This window comes from Notolepis coatsorum (genome assembly GCF_963971535.1).
Source record: "Notolepis coatsorum genome assembly, chromosome: 13".
Taxonomy (NCBI): Eukaryota; Metazoa; Chordata; class Actinopteri; order Aulopiformes; family Paralepididae; genus Notolepis; species Notolepis coatsorum.
Genome location: NC_140177.1, coordinates 19135672 through 19156113, shown reverse-complemented (window position 1 = coordinate 19156113; position 20442 = coordinate 19135672). Strand labels below are relative to the sequence as shown.

Below are 20442 nucleotides of genomic sequence, written 5' to 3'. Positions count from 1 at the left end.
ATAAATGGCCTTTTCCAGTGGTTTGCATTGTTTTCTAGCAATGTTGGGTTGTACCAACACTGACTAGATGTGAAATTCTCATTCAGTCCCATTCCTCCAGTTCAGCTGAGACAAAAAAATCCCCCACTAAACCAAGCCATTCTGAATTTACGTCGATCTGTGACGTGTAACAATTCTGATCTGCCACCGCCCGCCCACAATCAACGGTGATACGTTTAAACGTTTATATGAGCAGTGAGTGGAAATAATGCGGAAGTGGTTTCGACAGCAGAGACCTTCAGCTGTTCACACACAGTGATTCACACACAGATAACTAGATAAAACGGGTGGGAGGGAATGGGACTTGGGGGGGAGCTCTCTCTCTCTCTCGCTCTCTCTCTCTTGTATCAGCACTCGCTGTCAACGTGTTGCAAAATATCATAGCGCACGCTCGCGCCCGTATTCGGATCCGTGCAATAATATTCACAGGGGTATATATTGTCATTTGAAACAAGTTACCAAATGCATTGTCCCGTGGGATTATGCCCCCCCGCGGCGAAATTAATTAGTCCCACAGAACCATGCGTTACACACATGAAAACACACAGACACGCACACACAAATTGCCGCCTCGCACTCTCTCTATCTGTCTCTCCCTCTCTCTCTCTCCCTCTCTATCTCTCTCTCCCCCCAAAGGCCAGTGCAGGTGGGTGACTGTCACTCAAAGCGCATTGCGAGTATGGGCGGAGCCCAGCCAAAAACAGCTTGGACTTTGCAAGGGCAGAAAGTGGTGCACCAAAGTACTTGATTAAAAATACATAACAATGAATTTTATTGAAATAAACCTTACAGATGTGTTCCATAGACTCACATGAATTGTGTAAAATTGCCCAAATAGTGAAAAAAATTGCAAAATATGAGCCCTTTAAATATTTCCGGGTGCTTTGAGTGCCACACAATAATTTGCGCAATCACCATTGCATTGGAGTGATGGCAGACAACTTCATGGCGGAAAACTCCAAACCTCGGCAAGTCACACCAAAACTGTCTGGATACCATAGCACTTCGCTGAAGAGGAAAAATGGTCATCCCTTTTTGGGGGGGGGGGGGTGAACTTCCCCTTTAAGTGTCCACTTGCGCTGAAGTACAGTGAATGTTCCCTGAGAGGTGTTTCTAAATGTCTAAATCACTTTGATATGAGAGTATAAGTATTATATTATTTTGCCTCAAAGAGTTCTGCTTCATGTAATCACAAGCAAGCTTATTTACAATCCACAGAAGAGTAGCATATAGTAAAAAAAAACGTTACAAAACTACTGTATCTACAAAACAGGGTTTGAGCAGGGCGGCTGGGTGGTGCAGCGGAGATATTGCGCTCGTCACCAATGCAAGAGACTCCGGTCTCAAATCCGGGTGTCAGCATTGCCTCCGGCTTGGGCCGGCCGTCATACTAACTCATTGGCAGAGTCAGCGGGTGGAAGTCGAATGGGTGGTAATCTGGACGTTGTGGACAGCGACTCCTACAGGTCGGTTGGGGGACGCCTGCACAGCAGAGACAGGAAATAGCGGGGGTAGTGTGAGCCTCCCACACGTTACACTTCGCCAATGAGAGTCCGCGCTGGCAGGTGAAAAGATGTGACGGGCTGCCTCCTCGTGTACCGGAGGGGACACATGATGCAAGGCTTCTATCCTCCCTACAACCGACCAGTGGGGGGCATATGCGAGCAACATTCAAGACAGGGGAGGGGAGAATTGGAAACACGAAATTGGGATGGGAGAAAAAATAGAAAATAAGGAGAAACAGTGGATACAAAAAAAAAACATGGTTTGACCCCAAAAAGCCAAGAATAATTAACTTGTCATCAACCTGCAAACATGTTGCTCTGTGTTCTGTATGCCAGTTAGAACTAGCAGCATTTAACATAACCACCCTCACACCAACACCTTCCATCATCTGTGTTCTGTATGCAAGTTAGAACTAGCAGCATTTAACATAACCACCCTCACACCAACACCTTCCATCATCTGTGTTCTGTATGCAAGTTAGAACTAGCAGCATTTAACATAACCACCCTCACACCAACACCTTCCATCATCTGTGTACTGTATGCAAGTTAGAACTAGCAGCATTTAACATAACCACCCTCACACCAACACCTTCCATCATCTGTGTACTGTATGCAAGTTAGAACTAGCAGTAATGAACATATAAACCCTCACACCAACACCTTCCATCATCTGTGTACTGTATGCAAGTTAGAACTAGCAGCATTTAACATATCCACCCTCACACAAACCCCTTCCATCATCTGTGTACTGTATGCAAGTTAGAACTAGCAGCATTTAACATAACCACCCTCACACCAACACCTTCCATCATCAGCGCCGGAATCAATAAGCCAACATCAATACAGTGTGTCATATCTACGTTCAATATTATGTTACTAAAAGCCGTCTGCAATCTCTTATCTCAGTCAAAACAGTGAACCGCAGCTGGCAGCACCATCCACCCTGCTCAAGAGGATGCTCTCTTCCTAGAGAACACACCCCACCCTGCTCAACGCAGGTTCCTAACAGAGAACACACCCCACCCTCCCGGACGCAGGTTCCTAACAGAGAACACACCCCACCCTCCTCAACGCAGGTTCCTAACAGAGAACACACCCCACCCTCCCGGACGCAGGTTCCTAACAGAAAACACACCCCACCCTCCCGGACGCAGGTTCCTAACAGAGAACACACCCCACCCTCCTGGACGCAGGTTCCTAACAGAGAACACACCCCACCCTCCCGGACGCAGGTTCCTACCATCCAGGATGAAAACAGGAGTCCCCCACCCGATTCATACCAAGGAGCATACAGCTCCTACAAAGAGACTGACACTAGTGCTTCATATTGTATATATAGACCTTCCAGTTCTGCCTATATGCACTTTACATTATACATACAGACCTATTTCCTATAGTTCTTGCAGGATATGATGATGATGGACCTGTGCTTATGTACTGATTACCTGCTGTGACTTGCTGTGTCTCTTGTGTTTTAATGTTGCGCTCGTTCGTGTGCTAGACCAATTCCCTCAGGGGCACTACAGGTTTTCATTCATTCATTCATTCACTCATTCATTCATTCGTTCATTCATTCATTCATTCATTCATTCATTCATTCATTCATTCATTCATTCATTCATTCATTCATTCATTCATCCATTCATTCATTCATTAATTCTTCCGTTCCTTTAAAAGTAGTATCATACGTACAACATGTCACACTGTACAATGATTTAAAGTAGTATCATACCATGCAATGATTTAAAGTAGTATCATGCTATTTAAAGTAATATCATACCATGCAATGATTTAAAGTAATATAATATCATACATCATTTAAAGTAGTATCACACCTACAACATGCCATACCGTACAATGATTTAAAGTATTATCATATCAGTGGGTCAGTGTTGGGTCCAAAGTTGTTCATCTTGTACATAAACGATATGTAAAGTATCTAATATATTTAAAATGTATTTTATTTGCGGATGACACTAATCTTTTTTGTTCTGGTGAGAATATCCAGCAGCTTTTAGAGGTCATCACATCTGAGATGAAGAGGACATTTTCTTTTTGATAGAAACAAATTATCATTGAATTTGAGCAAAACAAATATTATGTTATTTGGAAACTGTAGATTAAATACTCAAATACAAGTTAAAATAAATGATGTGATTATTGAAAGAGTTTATGAAAATAAATTCCTAGGTGTAATAATAGACCATACAATCTGCTGGAAACCTCACATAAAACATGTCCAAACTAAACTGTCAAGAAGCATTTCAGTCATGAGTAAAGTAAAGCACATTCTGGATAAAAAAAATCACTCTACATTCTCTACTGTTCACTAGTTTTACCATATTTAAATTACTGCGCTGAAGTCTGGGGAAACACTTATAATTCTACACTACAACCACTTTTTATACTTTTTTTTATAAGGATAGTTCACATTGCAGGTTATCGTACAAGCATATTATTTTTAAAGTCAAAAACATTAAAGTTAAATGATCTTGTGGAATTTAAAACAGCACACTTAATGTATAAAGCTAAAGGTAATGTACTTCCAGGAAACATTCAAGAACTGTTCTTTGATAGAGAGGGGGGTTATAGGGGAGAACTCAATTAAAAAGTTCTTAGTGTACGCACTACCATGAGAAGACACTGCATTTCAATATGTGGAGTGAAACTGTGGACCAGTCTGAATAAGGTGCTAAAGCAATGTCCAAATATGAGACAATTCAAACTGAATTATAAGGAAATTATGTGTTCACAAGGTACAGGGATGATGAAGGGATTTGACATTCACGGGGTGTTTACATTTAATTTCTTTCATGTTTTACATAGTTTTAGTTTTTTGTGGAAAAGGGGTAGGATTAAATAAGTGTATATACTTCTTGCTACTCCTTTTCGAACATGTAAATTGAATTATGTTTTGCTTATTTATTTTTTTCCATTTAATTTCCCGGAGATCCATGATGATTTGTTTTGATTTTATATTGTTTGTATTTATTTACACGTTCGAAATAAAGATTTCAAATCAAATAAAAAAAAGAATCTACAATATGTCACACTGTACAATGATTTAAAGTAGTATCATACCTACAACATAAAAAACGTACAATGATTTAAAGTATTATCATATCTACAATATGTCACACTGTACAATGATTTAAAGTAGTATCATACCTACAACATAAAAAACGTACAATGATTTAAAGTATTATCATATCTACAATATGTCACACTGTACAATGATTTAAAGTAGTATCATACCTACAACATAAAAAACGTACAATGATTTAAAGTATTATCATACCTACAAGATGCCATGCTGTACAGTGATTTACAGTAGTATCATACCTACAAGATGCCATGCTGTACAGTGATTTACAGTAGTATCATACCTACAAGATGCCACGCTGTACAGTGATTTACAGTAGTATCATACCTACAAGATGCCATGCTGTACAGTGATTTACAGTAGTATCATACCTACAAGATGCCACGCTGTACAGTGATTTAAAGGCAGCAGCTGAGAGGCAGGCAACCAGGGCAGAGTTTCCCAAAAGCAAATTTTCGCCATCAATCGAACAAAGGTGAACTCGCCCCGTGTCTCGCCGGCAAAAATGCTTTTGGGAACCCCTGCGTGGAGACCGCCTGACGACGGGGACGAGCGCCCGCCTCTCAGATGGCAGTAGTGATCTGAGTCAAGCCCATGTCGTTGGAGTCCTCCCCGCCCCGGTAGTGGAGCGAGGACATCTCCACCGCTAGTCATACGGGCCGCCCCTGCCGCCCGCCCCCCTCTCCCCGGGGGACGTCGGCGGGGGGGCAGGCGTGGTCCCGGACGGTGCTCCTAACGCGGCTCCCGCCCCGGCTGTCCCCGCGGCCCCGGACCCCCCGGCAGCAGAAGTCCCTGAAGCAGCGCTTGAAGTTCTCGTCCAGGAAGGCGTAGAGGATGGGGTTCAGGCTGCTGTTGGTGTAGCCCAGCGCCACGCACAGGAAGTAGGCGGCCATCACGGCGGTGGTCTCCGGCACGCCGGGCGACAGCGCCTTGACCAGGATGAAGATGTGGATGGGCGTCCAGCACACCACGAACACGGCCACCAACACCAGCACCAGGCGTGTGATCCTCCGCAGGCTGCGGTCCTTGGCGGCGGAGCCCGACAGCAGACGCACGCTCTTCAGCCGCAGCACCATCAGCGTGTAGCAGACGGTGATGATGAGGACGGGGATCACGAAGGCGAAGATGAAGACGCAGATCTTCATCAGGGTGTCCCAGTAGAGGTAGGGGTCGGGGAACTGCAGGGCGCATTCGGTCGTCCCTAATAATGGGTTTGATTGTGACGTTACAAGAGAACAGAGTTAGAACAGTTAGCAGCTGGAGAGCTAATGGCAGCAGAACTCGAGAACTACGAGGAATGTCTGATCACTGAGTGTGTCTGACTCTTACCACCTAAACTGCACGGACTACAACATATGACATATCACGTTGGTTAGGGCAGGGGTTCCCAAAGTTCTCAGGCCGCGACCCCCGAAATAACGGTGTCAGAGAGCCGCGACCCCCACTATTATAGGAGGTACATTTTATTATTATTATTATTATTATTATTATAATTTTTTTTAATAAATATTTATTCTTTTAAATAAAAAATAAAAAAATTTATAAATGGAAATGTATGGTTGAAACATGCAAACGTTCAAACGCACACACACTAATAAGCATTGGAGGCTTTTAACCAGGGCCGGACTGGGGAAATCATTCAGGCCAGGAAATATAGTGCGAAATATAGCCCCAGTCAGGCCACTTTTTAAGCAGGGGGTCCCCCACCAGGAAATTTTTTGTTACAAAGACTTCATTTCCTGCATTCTGGTGCAGATTTTTTTTTATTTGTACCCTTTAAATACCAGTGTTTGTGATGGCATCACAAATTATTGTTAAAAAACAGGCTGTATTAGCAACAACACTGCTTTTGATGGATTTTCAGTTTTTTTGTAATGTCAGATTGAAAATAATACAATCTTTTATTCAACTTCAGCCCTGATCATAACACCACCTATTCATTTTATAATTCTAACCCTTTAAATGCCAGTGTGTGTGATGGCATATATTTGCAATATATCAAATGCAAAGTAGATCTTTCTGGGGGGGATTATTACAGGCTAGCATGTGTCAATGATTAGCAACAACACTGATTTAGATGGATTTTTAGTTTTTTTGTAAGGGTCCCGCCTCCACCAATCACATGTGGCTCCCTTTGTGTCTGTGTGTGAGCAAGAGAGAGAGAGAGATAGTTCTCCAACTTGTGTGAGTTGCAGTGATCTCCTGGTTGTTCCCCACCTAGGTTATCTAACTATTGCGCCGCTGCAACTAGAAACACTGGCCTGGCCTGCTTCTAAGTCCAGTGGCCTGACTGCATCAAAAAGAATTAAAAAAATCTTCCCGGTTCGATTCCCGCTCATCCCGGGCAGTATGTCGAAGTGTCCTTGAGCAAGACACTTAATAATAATAATACATTTTATTTGTTGGCGCCTTTCACGACACCCAAGGTCACCTTACAGAACATAGGAAAAGACACAGCAAGGCAGTTAAAAGTCAAGGTTAAAAATAAAACAAACAACAGGAAGTATAAAAACAGTGAAGTTAAAATAACAAACAAACACACAGCAGGGGATATAGGACAGTGACAGAGGTTATAGTGAATATGTGAGTTTGAACAGATTGGTTTTCAGTTGTGATTTGAATGATGATAGTCAGTCGGATATGTGGGGGCAGGGAGTTCCAGAGTCTGGGAGCCAAGCAGCTGAAAGCTTGGGCACCCATGGTGATGAGACGTGAGCTGGGGATGGATAAGAGACCAGTAGAGGATGAGTGGAGGGTGCAGGAGCGGGTGTATTCCTGGAGGAGGTCAGTGATGTAGGTGGGGGCTAGGTTGTGGAGGTTTTTGAAGTTGATCCGGTAGTGCACAGGGAGCCAGTGTAATTGAATGAGGATGGGAGTGATGTGGTCGGATGAGTTGGTGCGGGTGATGATCCTGGCAGCAGAGTTTTGGATGATTTGTAGTTGTTGAGGAGTTTGGTGGGAAGGCCGGTGAGGAGAGCATTGCAGTAGTCGATCCGGGATGTGACGAATGAGTGGACCAGGGTTTCCGTGTTTGATTGGGACAGAGATGGGCGGAGTCTGGAGATATTGCGGAGGTGAAAGAAAGCAGACGGGTGATGTTTTTGATGTGTGGTGCAAAGGAGAGGGAGCCGTCCAGGATGACACAGAGGCTTTTAACTTTGGGGGAGAAGGGTACAGGGAAGCCATCGATGGTGATGTTCGGAACTGGGGTGTTTTGTGATTTGGTGAGGGTGGATTTGGAGCCGATGAGCAGGGCCGATGAGCAGTTGCTGCGATTTAACTTCAAGAAGTTTCTGCTCATCCAGCTCCTGATGTCCTCAAGGCAGGTGGTGAGGGTGGTGAGGGAGGTGGGGGGAAGGGCAGTGGTGGGTTTGGAGGAGATGTAGACCTGTGTGTCGTCTGCATAGCAGTGGAAGTGGACCCCATGGTGACGGAGGATTGTGCCCAGGGGCAGGAGATAGATGGTGAATAGGAGGGGACCCAGTACTGACCCCTGGGGGACACCCAGTGAAACAGCTGAACACCCTGACTTGTGAGTCCTGAGTTGTACAAACTGTTGTCTGTCAGTGAGGTAAGATGTGAACCAGGAGAGTGCGACACCAGTGATGCCAATGCCAGCCAGGCGGTCCAGGAGTAGTGGATGGGAGATGGTGTCAAATGCCGCGCTGAGGTCAAGGAGGATGAGGATGGTGAGAAGCCCAGAGTCAGCTGCACGGAGGAGGTTGTTAGTTATTTTGACAAGGGCTGTTTCGGTACTGTGTTGTGGGTGGAAACCGGATTGAAAGGGTTCGTGGAGATTGTTTGTGTCGAGGTGGGATTGGAGCTGTGCGGCAACCACCCTCTCAAGGGTTTTTGAGATGAAGGGAAGGTTGGAGATGGCCCTATAGTGGTTTAAGTCAGCTGGGTCAGCACCGGGTTTTTTGAGGATGGGGGTGATTGCAGCCAGTTTGAGAGTGGGGGGTACAGTTCCAGAGGCGAGGGAGGAATTTATTATGTCCGTGATCATGGGTGAAATTGATGGCAGGCAGGCTTTGACAAGGGTGGTGGGAAGAGGATCAAGCTGACAGGTGGTGGTTTTTGCATTACGGATGAGCTCTGAGATGCTGTATTCCGATGCTAGGGTGAAGTTGGGGAGGGAGCTGATGAAATGATGGCCGGTGGTGACCATCCAGGATGGATCACATGGGGAGGTGCATGATGAGGCCAGCTGTAGGTGAATGGTGTTGATTTTGGAATAAAAATATTGCTGAAATGCAGTGCACTGATCAGTGGAGATATCTGGAGGGAGGGTTTGAGGGGGGTGGAGTAGGTGGCTGACTGTGGAGAAGAGGACTCTGTTGTTTTCCTTTACCAGTGCTGATGAGGTTGGAGTAGTAGGAGGATTTGGCAGTGGAGAGAGTGTTGTTGTAATGGTGGAGGTGGTCAGAGTACATTTGGGTGTAGACTGCAAGTCCGTTTTTTTTGCACAGCCGATCCAGTCGTCGACCTGTGGGGGGCTGGGGTAGGAATAGATCAGGGTGGTGAGATCTGTGGGGTTTATGCGTTTAATGTTTCTGAAGGAGATGCGCCGTTGTTCTTTGGTTTTGGAAAGGGGGGCCTGCATGTCGAAGACTTAACCCCTAATTGCTCCCGATGAGCAGGTTGGCACCTTGCATGGTTGCCTCCGCCATCGGTGTGTGAATGGGTCATATGTGAGGAACAAATTGTAAAGCGCTTTGTATAAAAGTGCTATATAAATGTGCCATTTACCATTTTATTTTATTGTAACCATATTTACGCCAGGCATACAGACCTCATCTGCACCTTTGATCACACTGCCTATTTGCTCATATATGTATATTCAAAGTTCATTATATTGTTTACACTGCCTATTTTTACTTTTCTACTGTACTATAATTGTATTGCCTATATTTATGTCTTCCTACTATTACCCTGCCCATACCTGTACCCCTCCCCCATGCTGCTATGACGCCTGAATTTCCCCAAAGGGATCTTATCTTATCTTAGACTGCTCTGTATGACCAGGTCGATTCTACAGAGGCCCCTAATGGGTTCAATAATGTTACAAGAACAGAGTAAGAACAGTTAGACCGCTTCCTATGACCAGGTCGCTCCTACAGAGGTCCCTAATAGGTTCCATGACTTCACATGAGTTCCAATGATAACACTGAGGTCCGTGAGAGTGTATAGAATATTAAAATCGAGGCGGTTAGGTGGTCGAGCGGAGATTGCGCTCGTCACCAGCCCCGGAGCTGTGAGCTTGGTTCGCCTGTTCGAATCCAGCTCACAGCTCCGGGGTTGTCACCAGCTTGGCTGGCCGTCTGCACTGATACAATTGGCTGTATCAGAGGGTGGGAGAAGCTGGCGGGGTGGGTCCGGGTCGTTGTAAACAGCGACTCCTACAGTTCGGTCGGGGCGCCTGCTAAGCGCGGATTGGACGTGAGGGGGATAGTGTGGTCCTCCCACACGCTACGCCCTCTCAAATGAGAATCCGCGCTGCCAGGTGAAAAGAAGCGGTGATTGGCTGGACGTGTGTCGGAGGAAGCACGTGGTAGCCTCCACTCTCCCAAATGATCTGACTGTGGGGGGTAAAGCGCAGCGACCAGGAAGGGACTGGGAATTGGCATACGACTAACATTGGGATGGGAGAAAATCGGAGGAAAATGGAGGGGGAAAAAGACAAAAAAAAAAAAAAAAAAAAATTAAAATCGAAAAAAGAAAAACTGACCAAATAACGAGTATACTCGTTGGTTAACCGCTGGCGGCCAATAACGAGTATACTTGGAGCTTGCATTGGCAAACTAAAACTACTCTAGATGTAGTTAAACTACATGTATTTAAAGGTTCTATAAATGACAATCGGCCACTAGATGTTGCACTATGGCACCAGCACGTCATTTATCCAATCAGGTGCATTCCACGTGGGGAAATGGGAAGTAGGGAGGGGATGCATGTTAACACTTTGATCGCCATGGTTAAATTCATAATTTACCATCCCTAGCCAGCTCTATTTGTCTATGGAGAAGTTACCCTTCTTTGCAGGGCTATAACTTTTTAAATTGTATTGCTCAATTGACATTATTATGGCCCATTCAATGTCTTATATCTATTGTTCAGGGTGTAGCAACGTTATACTTTTTCATTCACATATTCATACTAAAATATGGTCTAAAGTATAAGTATGTTTTTATCGTTTTCTGCAGCTTTCTTCAGAACTTGATTTATAGCCCCAAATGCATTATATTGATGATCAAATACAGTTTGGTAGCGATCGGTGCCAGATAAAAAATTTCAACTGGAGGTACTTCTAGAAGTTACTACGTATCATCTGATGTTGACCGGATGGGCGGGGGGTCGTTTATAATTCCGTGGGCAACGTTATATCATTCACCTAGTGTGGGTCATATGATCATCAGAGCAGTTTATATGGAACACGTTAGAAAATAACGCTGAAACTCACCGTGGCTTCCTCGCGCCGTTGGGGGATGAGCGTGGAACAGAATTTTTTCTATTATGGGATGGAGAAATACCGGATCCATTTCCAGGTTGTATAATAGTATATACGTCCAAATCATGTTGTTTATTGAGCTAGGGTGAGCGATCGATTATCCAGTGTGTCAAGATGGAGTCCCGGGAGCTATAGCGAGTGGTCGGACCGAATTTGAATGAGCACCCCCCTCCAATGTACAGTAAATTACCAAGTATGGTCTTGTCAATAATCCAATGTACAGTTTTGTTTGTACAGTTGTACAGTGTCCCCCACCCACCCCTCCTACCCAACCCCCCCCCCCCCCACCCACCCAACCACCTCCAATGTACAGTCCCACCCCACCTACCCAATCCAATGTACAGTTTCTACGTCAAATGTATATACTCTTTTTTTCTGGACTCTTTTTGTATCACAAACAGTACTGTAATTGCAAATCTGGTATGTCATAAATGTATAGATGTAGCAGTACTGTCTATCTGTATGTCATGTATGTCATATATGTTACGATGAATTGAAAATGGGGGACCCTGATGTAAACAAGACGAAAGTCTTTCTCTGGTCTGCATCCCCTTAACAATTGTATGTATTGAGCTGTACTGTACTGTACCCATTCTGCAATCTGTTAATAAAGTTTTCAATCAATCAATCAAACAGGGACGGAGTTAGACCACTCGATATGGCCAGGTTGGACATTCAGAGGTCCCTAATAGTTCTGTAGATGATATCACCGTACAACTCTGGAAAGAACCAAACAGTACAATGGCAGCCGCTATGATGGATCAAAGCTGATTCACTAAACAAACAGCAGAATCTGATCCATAAGCTGAGTCTTTGTTCTCTGGGTAAAGTACACAGAAGGCCATCGATCTGGCTCTCCCTATGAGCTGGGCTGAAAGCTTCCAGGCTCTGTTCTGACTCCAGGGAGATCCATTATGCTTGTGGCACAGTCTCATTTACCTCAGCGCTATAGTGCCTCCCTCCTAATAGCACCAAACACTGTTTAAATGACATACAGGTATTCGTATTTCTTAGTATTTTCCAAGCTGACAACTGCACTAGTGAGGTTGTTTTCCTACCCTTGTGTGTGATCAACACATTTTATGATTAACACATTAACTGCCACGCTTCTATCCATCAATGTATGATCACTGCCACCAGTCTAAGCCTATGGAGATGTTCACCTTCTTTGCAGGGCTATAACTTTTTAAATTGTATTGCTAAATTGACATTACTATGTCAAGGATGTAGGAACGTTATACTTTTTCATTCATAGATTCATACGAAAATACCGTCTAGAATATAAATATGTTTTTATCGTTTTCTGCAGTAATTCCTAGAACGTGAGTTATAGGCATAAACGCATATATAGATTATCAACTGCCGTTTGTTGCCGATACACGTTATATTAAAAAATTCAACTGTACATGATCCTAAACGTTATGACTGATCAGGCGTGGATGAACGGGGGGGGGGGTCGTTTATAATTCCGTGATCGTCAGTAAATGCTTTATGTAGTATGGGTGATATATTGATCAGAGCAGTTTGTATCGAAAATGATAAACTAAAACGCTGAAACTCACGTCAGTCTCCTCGTACCGTTGGGCGATGAGAGTGGAGGAAAAAGATCACACTTATTTGACGGTGATCTCCTAGATCCTTTTCCGGTTTGTATAATCATAATAAACGCCCAAATCATATCGATTATTGAGTTATGGCAGCGATCCATATACACGATGTGTGTCTAGAGTCCCGCAACAATATGTGAGTGCCGGACGCATTTTCCCAGTGCACCGAGATCACCAGAAATCCATTTCCGGTTGTAACTCGCCGATCATCCACCAGGTGGCAGTATTGAAGCGTTGCAGAGTTGTGCAGGCTCCCACTGCATCAGACCAGGCTCCGTGAGGGCATTCTGAATACCATGGCGAAAAAATTTAATATGATCTCAATAACGTCGTACGCCGTGGAATGGCAGAATTAGCATGACCTTGAACCACGTTGTACGATGTTTTTGGCGCAGGATGTGTTAAGGGATTAAGGGTTAAGTTAACTCTTTGAAGGCCAAACACGTAATATCTCGTGTTTCACCGCCAATGCTTGAGCGCCAAAAACGTAATATCTCGTTTTTAGAGTGTCCCTCGCTCGTTTGCCTATGTTGGAATTGCAATGCCGATAAAATATCACCAGGTGGCAGTATCATCTACCTTTTGAACTCTGATTGTCTGAACAAAACTGTCTCTGTCCTGCTCCCTTTCTTTCCTGACTCGCTCTGAGGGGGAGGAGCTCTTGCAGAGCAATCGCTAGGAGATCTCCTCGCCTCAAAACCTATAGTTTCCTGTATACGACTAATTACATATAAACAAGTAATCGCGATCGCCGATGGGATCATTGGAATTATTCTTTTTGGAGTACCTTCTGGCTAAGGTAAGGTATATTCTATGTCTATTTTACCAAACCTGAAACATGTTTCTGTAACGATCACAGTGTCTTATTTTACCGGACCTAAACCAAGCTTTTTCTAATGATCACATTTTCGGGGTAAGACTACCCCCTTGATGATTTTGTGAAGACACATATGTACATGGTATATACCTTTGATTTGGGAGTATTTGGGGTTTCAGGGGATCAACCAGAACGATTTGGGCTTATTGCATATAACGCGTCTTATCTCGCAATCTATGGAAAAAGACTGGATTATTTTGGAAATGGGCGATGTTTAGTGTGTAATAAACTACAAACTACAGTGTGTAGAAACAAACTCTTTTTTACATGTTGGACTAGAAATAGTGTCTGTCAAATGAGCCATACTATTGTCTCCATAGCTATAATATAGAATATACAATAGCTCTGCAAAGATCGTGAAATAGGTCAAGAAAAGCTGGCGCTAGCCAGTGTAGATGGGGAAAGCTTGTGGCGCTCAAAGAGTTACGGATATGGGTATGCTTAGGGTCAGGGTTAGGGTTACAGTTAGTTAGTCATTTAGTGGTTAGTGTTTGGGTAGGTCTATGGAATGTCACCATGATAGATAGATAGATAGATAGATAGATAGATAGATAGATAGATAGATAGATAGATAGATAGATAGATAGATAGATAGATAGATAGATAGATAGATAGATAGATAGATAGATAGATAGATAGATAGATAGATAGATAGATAGATGGATGGATGGATGGATGGATGGATGGATGGATGGATGGATAGATAGATGGATGGATGGATGGATGGATAGGTAGGTAGGTAGGTAGGTAGGTAGGTAGGTAGGTAGGTTAGGGTACCGTTCTTGGTCTGAGTGTTGCCCAGCACCATGGCAGGGATGCCCACGGCAGACGACAGCGCCCAGATGAGCACGTTGATGATCTTTGCGTTGACCGGCGTGCGGAAGTCCAGCGCCTTCACCGGGTGGCACACGGCCACGTAGCGGTCCACGCTCATCATGGTGAGTGTGAAGATGCTGGTGAACATGTTGTAGTAGTCGATGGAGATGAACACCTTGCACACCACCTGGCCGAACGGCCACGAGCTCAGCAGGTAGTCGGTGCTCTGGAATGGCATGGTCGTGGTCACCAGGGCATCCGCCACTGCCAGGTTGAAGATGTAGATGTTGGTGGCTGTTTTCATCTTGGTGTATCTGTGGTGGAGAGAGGGAGAGAGAGAGAGAGAGAGAGAGAGAGAGAGAGAGAGAGAGAGAGAGAGAGAGAGAGAGAGAGAGAGAGAGAGAGGGAGAGAGAGACACATACACACAGAGGAAAGATAGAGAGAGAGGGACAAAGAGAAAGAAAGAGAGACAGAGAGAGAGGGGCACAGAAAGAGAGGGACACAGAAAGAGAGGCAGAGAGATACAGATGGAGAGAAGAGAGAGAGACAGAGAGATAATTCATTTGAATTGAGAGGGACAGAGAGATAGAGTGAGAGAGAGATACGTGTAATGCAGTTCTCAAGCAAACATTTCACAACAAGCTCTGTGGATTATTGTGAGGAATGATGACTTCTGGAAAGACACAACGCTGTTGAGTTCTTCAAATAAAATATTTTCGGGTGCTTTGATTGCCACAAAATAATTTGTGCAATCACCATTGCATTGGAGTAATGGCAGACAACTTCTCTTAGCCTTGGCCTTGGCCCTGCAACGCTTGTTATAAATGTCCTGGAGAGTGGGAAGCCCACCTCCAATTGTGCGTTCGGCTGAACAGGCCACTCTCTGTAGTCTGCTGTGGTCTTGTGTGGTGCTATTCCCAAATCAGGAGGTGATGTTACCAGTCAGGATGCTCTCTATTGTACACAAGTAGAAGTTCTTGAGGATCTTCTGACTCACTTTGAACTTCCTTAGGCACCTAAGGAAGTAGAGGCGTTGCCGTGCCTTCTTCACTACACTGTCAATGTGTGTGGTCCATGTCAAGTCCTCGGATATGTGGACTCCGAGGTACTTAAAACTGTTCACTCTCTCGACCGGTGCCCCGTCGATGCTGAGGGGGCTGTAGTCCCTGGCCCCCGACCTCCTAAAGTCCACAATCATCTCTTTCGTTTTGCTGATGTTCAGGGAGAGGCTGTTCTCCCGACACCATTGCGCCAGGTCCTCTACCTCTTCCAGGTAAGCCCTCTCGTCGTTTGCAGAGATCAGGCCCACCATGACTGTGTAGTAGGGGTGTAACGGTACGCGGATACGTACTGTACCGCCTCAATGTGGTCCTCCGGTACAGTATGCGCTGTGCACCGAGCGATTGCAACGGTATGGAACCTTTTTTTGCAGAACTTAAATCCCCCCGGCCCCACGTAATTTATCAACAACACTGCGGTCTGCTGTGAGCATTATAAAACAAACGTGTGTTTAACCGACCGTGAATTAAAGTGTCAATGCTGTTTGTCATTTTAACAGCAGATACTTTCTTAAATGCCACATCGTCCCGACAGAGCGGTGTTGACGGGGAGCTCTGATGGGTTCGCTTGGTGGTGTTATTAGCATTGAACAGCTAACCGAAAGCTAGCGTTAACTAACGTTAAAGGTTTAGCCATAACGTTACCTTGGCTAAAGTTGGGGCTATTTATAATCCAGCAATAATGGCTGCAGACCTGCAAGCAAAGTACAGCAAATTGGCAAAGGAGTATTCCAACAAAAATCACATTTTCACCAGTAACGTTAGTCTTTCCATCTCCCGGTAGCTCATGCTAGCTAACCTAGCTCACGTTAGCGTCGTCACTGAACCACCTCGCGTACACAATTAATGACATGTTGCGGACAGCCATATCGGTGACAATGTTTAGCTTTTAGTGCCAAATGATAAGAGTCTGAGGCGGAGTCTCAAAAGAGAATGATGAATATTTATTGTGCAAATATCACAACAGATCCTCTGCTACTTCAACAGAGCCTTCTGGAAGCAAGTGCAGCAACGAATAATGTCCGTGTGGATCATTGGAGTAGGGTATATCTGCACTGCAGTGCTGCAGCCCCATACTCATTGATTAATGATACTAATACAAATCTATACAATCACCTGTTGTTGAATAAATACCATTACTTTCTAGTTATTACTAAAAAACAGTATATATAAAACAGTAGCTGTATAAAAAATATATATATATATATATATAATTTATATAACGTTTTTTTAATTTTAATTTTTTTTTAATGTATGCACTGGTATAATGCTGAGCTGTAGTCAATAATAATAATAATAATAATAATAATAATAATAATAATAATAATAATAATAATAATAATAATAATAATAATAATAATAATAATAATAATAACTTTATTTGTATAGCACTTTTCATACAGAGGTTGCAGTTCAAAGTGCTTCACAACAGTAAAAAATACAGGCATAAGCGAGCATAAAAAGATAGACAGGTAGAATCACAGTGTTTCACATTAGGATCTAGCATCCCAATAGGCTCTCCGCTTACAGTTTTCAGTAACACAAATAGTAAAAATTGTTTAAAATGATTCAGTTTAAAAATAGTAAAAAAAATTATAAAATAGAACGGACATAAAAAATACAGGCATGAGCGAGCATAGCAAGATATGGCAAATCACAGTGTTTCACATTTGGATCTAGCATCCTAATAGGCTCTCTATTCAGTAATACTCCTGTAATTCCCAACATGCTTCCCAGTACATATTGCTGTAACTTTAGTGATATTAGATCACAGGGACACGAACCCACACTGTAACTTTAGTGATACTAGATCACAGGGACTCGAACCCACACTGTAACTTTAGTGATACTAGATCACAGGGACTCGAACCCACACTGTAACTTTAGTGATACTAGATCACAGGGACTCGAACCCACACTGTAACTTTAGTGATACTAGATCACAGGGACTCGAACCCACACTGTAACTTTAGTGATACTAGATCACAGGGACTCGAACCCACACTGTAACTTTAGTGATACTAGATCACAGGGACTCGAACCCACACTGTAACTTTAGTGATATTAGATCACAGGGACTCGAACCCATACTAAATAGTGGGACCTATTGCATGAACAAATAATCACAGTGTTTCACATTTGGATCTAGCAAATAATAAAAATAGTTTAAAATGATTCAGTTTAAAAATAGTCATCAGTAAGAAGTAAAAAGTGCAATAACCGACACATGAATTTGATAGGCAGTGTATAAGAGTAGGCAGGGTAAGAATAGTGCAGGTAAATACAAGTTGTGTCAGGATATCCCTGATGTTTCCTCTTGCCACTAGGTGGTAGCAGATATCTATCAGTGAAATGCCTGAGCAAAGAGATAGGTTTTAAGCTGTCTTTTAAAGATGTCTAGCGAGTTGGCTTCCCTGATGTTTTGGGGTAGTTTGTTCCATAGTTTTGGGGCATAGTTGATAAAGGCTGCATTACCGATCCTCTTTTGACTGCTTCTGGGAGCCTCTAGTAGTCCAGCAGCTGATGATCGCAGTGTTATATATCGTATTTGCATCGCGTCCCGCTCTGAGCCTTACGAGATACTTCTATCTCCTGTGATACTTAATGTATCTCCCACGAATAAAAAACACATGCACCCCACCTGTATGGGGCCCCGCCCCTTACGGTGGCACCACCCATATAACCATGACTCTGGTCATGAAACACCCTTCCTCTGTTTTCGTCCCAGCGTATTGGATGCGTGCACCATACGAGTCTAGCGGAATGAAAAGATTAAGGAAGATTAATAATGTTGAGGGTTTACCGGAGAGTTGTTTTTCCCTGGATTCTCCGGAGCTTGTTTCGACGACACATGAGACCTGTGCTGGTGGTTCCTCGGCTGACGGCGACGGACCGAGGGGCAGCGTACAAGGTTTGGCTAACGGGTCGGCTTGTACAAAGGTGAGGTCTGTGTCAGTAGGCGTCAATGTCGGTGTTGGTCGTGCTGTGGAGTATGTTTCGGCACCAGGGCCGGGGCGGCTTGGCGATCGTTCCACTGTAGTGGGCGATGTCTTGGCGATCCTGGAACATGCTGTTGACGCTAATGCTAATGCTAATGCTAATGCTAATGCTACTACTGCTTCTTCTGCTAACGCTGATGTTGACGCTGGAATGTCTAATAATCCCCGCCGCGGGTTTCCGCTTTTCCCTCCTCTTGCCAGCTTCATTGATGAAGGTCAGTCGGTGGTGGGTGGGGGGGGGTTCGCTGAGCTCTATTTACCTTTTTTGCGGGTGAAGGGGCTGACGACGGGGTGCAGCCCGGGGGTGCCTTGGCTAAGTAGCCAGGTAGCTTCTTTTTTGTGCCCAGGCGGGGATGAACGACGTTCCGCCCGGCCGTTGCTTGATAGCATGTCGGCTCGGAGGGTGGCAGTATGGACGAATGAGTGGTATACTGCTGCAGGATGGCATTTAGCGGCGGCCAGTGTTGTGGCTCAGCTGGCTACTTTCCTATCCAAGATGGCGTCGGGTTGTAGGTCTTTGGGTCCGACCGACACTATGAACGTGATTCATGTTTGTGGTGTTATAGAGATCTTGACTCAGTCGCAAGCTATAACTGCGGGGAGGATTCGGATGCTATCGACTTTGGTTGTTAGGCATGTTTGGTTGGAGCAGTCTCCTCTTGGGGAAGAGGATAGGTTTTCTCTCCTCACGACTCCTTTTTCCACAGATAGTCTTTTTGGGCGTTCTGTGGAGGCGCAGGCGGTTTTTGATTCGGGTCCTACGCCACCTCACGCTGTGCAGCCAGGGGTGGGAGCACGATCTCGTCAACGACTGTGGCGAGATCCTCGACAGGCGGCCATGTTTCCCCCGCCAGTGGTGCCCTGGTTGGAGAATCGACAGGGTGTCGCGAGGCCGACAGTCTTGGCGGCCGAGGGATCGGCCATTTTGGGTGATTTCGGGGTTGGTAAACCAACCCGTCGTCATTTTGCCGCGAGCAGCCCGCTCCCCATTCAGTCCGCTTTCTGTTACCCTCAGAAGCGGGGCTCTGAGTGTTCTCCTTTGGCTGCGGGCCGCGAACCTTCTTTGAAGCGTATGCGGCCCCATTCTTCACTTCTCATGGAGACAGAGGCTGACACCCAGTTGATGGCTGAGCCTGGGTCTGTCCGTGAGAATGTTCCGTCGTCGCGTGGTTCCTGCACCGCAGTTTGTGGGTGGGTGGAACCTGGTGTTACAGCGGCCACTAGCTCCAGTGGTCAGCAGGGGGACTCGGTGCCTCTTCTGTTGAATGCTCAGCAGGGGTTACCCCAGCTTCGCCCTCGCCAGGCGGGGTATCGTGCTGTTGCCTCCCACTCCCGTCAAACCGGCAGTGGTCTGCAAAGGAGAGGCTGGCGTGATTTGAGTGGTAGCAATATCACTGCAGGGCTTCGGCGTGTAGGAGCCCATGGGGTCCTCAGGCCTTGTGTGTCTGGCTGCGGAACGACTCCTCAGCGTGTGCTGGAGGGGTGTTCAGGGGGTGAGTGTGTGTCCACAAGTTTGATGACCGCTCCTCCCGTATCAAACCGGCCCTTTCTGTCGGGGTCCCCCCTTGGGTGCTTTGCACGACGGGGGGGACCGGGCCAATTATCTGCTGTTCCTTGCGGCCCAGCGTCAGTTGACGGCGGGGGCGCTGTGGGATTATATTCACATATGGCGACGGGAATGTCCCTTGAATCGGTGGATGAGGAGAACGTTAGAGGCGGGGCTGGTTTTGCAATTTGCGCGGCCCCATCCTCCGTTCTCAGGTTTGGTGCCGACCCTATTGTTAGGGTCGGGCGCGGTGACAGCCCTGGCCGACGAGATCCAATCTCTGTTGGCGAAGCAGGCCGTCGTTGTGGTCCCGAGAGAGGACGCAATGTCAGGCGTCTACTCCCGTTATTTTCTGGTGCCCAAGAAAACAGGGGGGGTCA

The 20442-nt window shown here is 45.2% G+C and overlaps 1 protein-coding gene across 1 annotated transcript in view; it reads right to left on the bottom strand.

The window, feature by feature from the left end:
* Positions 1–5300: 5300 nt before the first annotated feature.
* oprk1 (opioid receptor, kappa 1) overlaps positions 5301–20442 on the bottom strand; it is a gene marked incomplete at both ends in the record, with an annotated part of 47489 nt that continues 32347 nt past the window's right edge. The window contains 2 exons of the mRNA XM_084327965.1: positions 5301–5851; positions 14420–14772. Coding sequence (XP_084184091.1) covers positions 5301–5851; positions 14420–14772 — 904 coding nt within the window. The remainder of the gene's footprint in view (positions 5852–14419; positions 14773–20442) is intronic.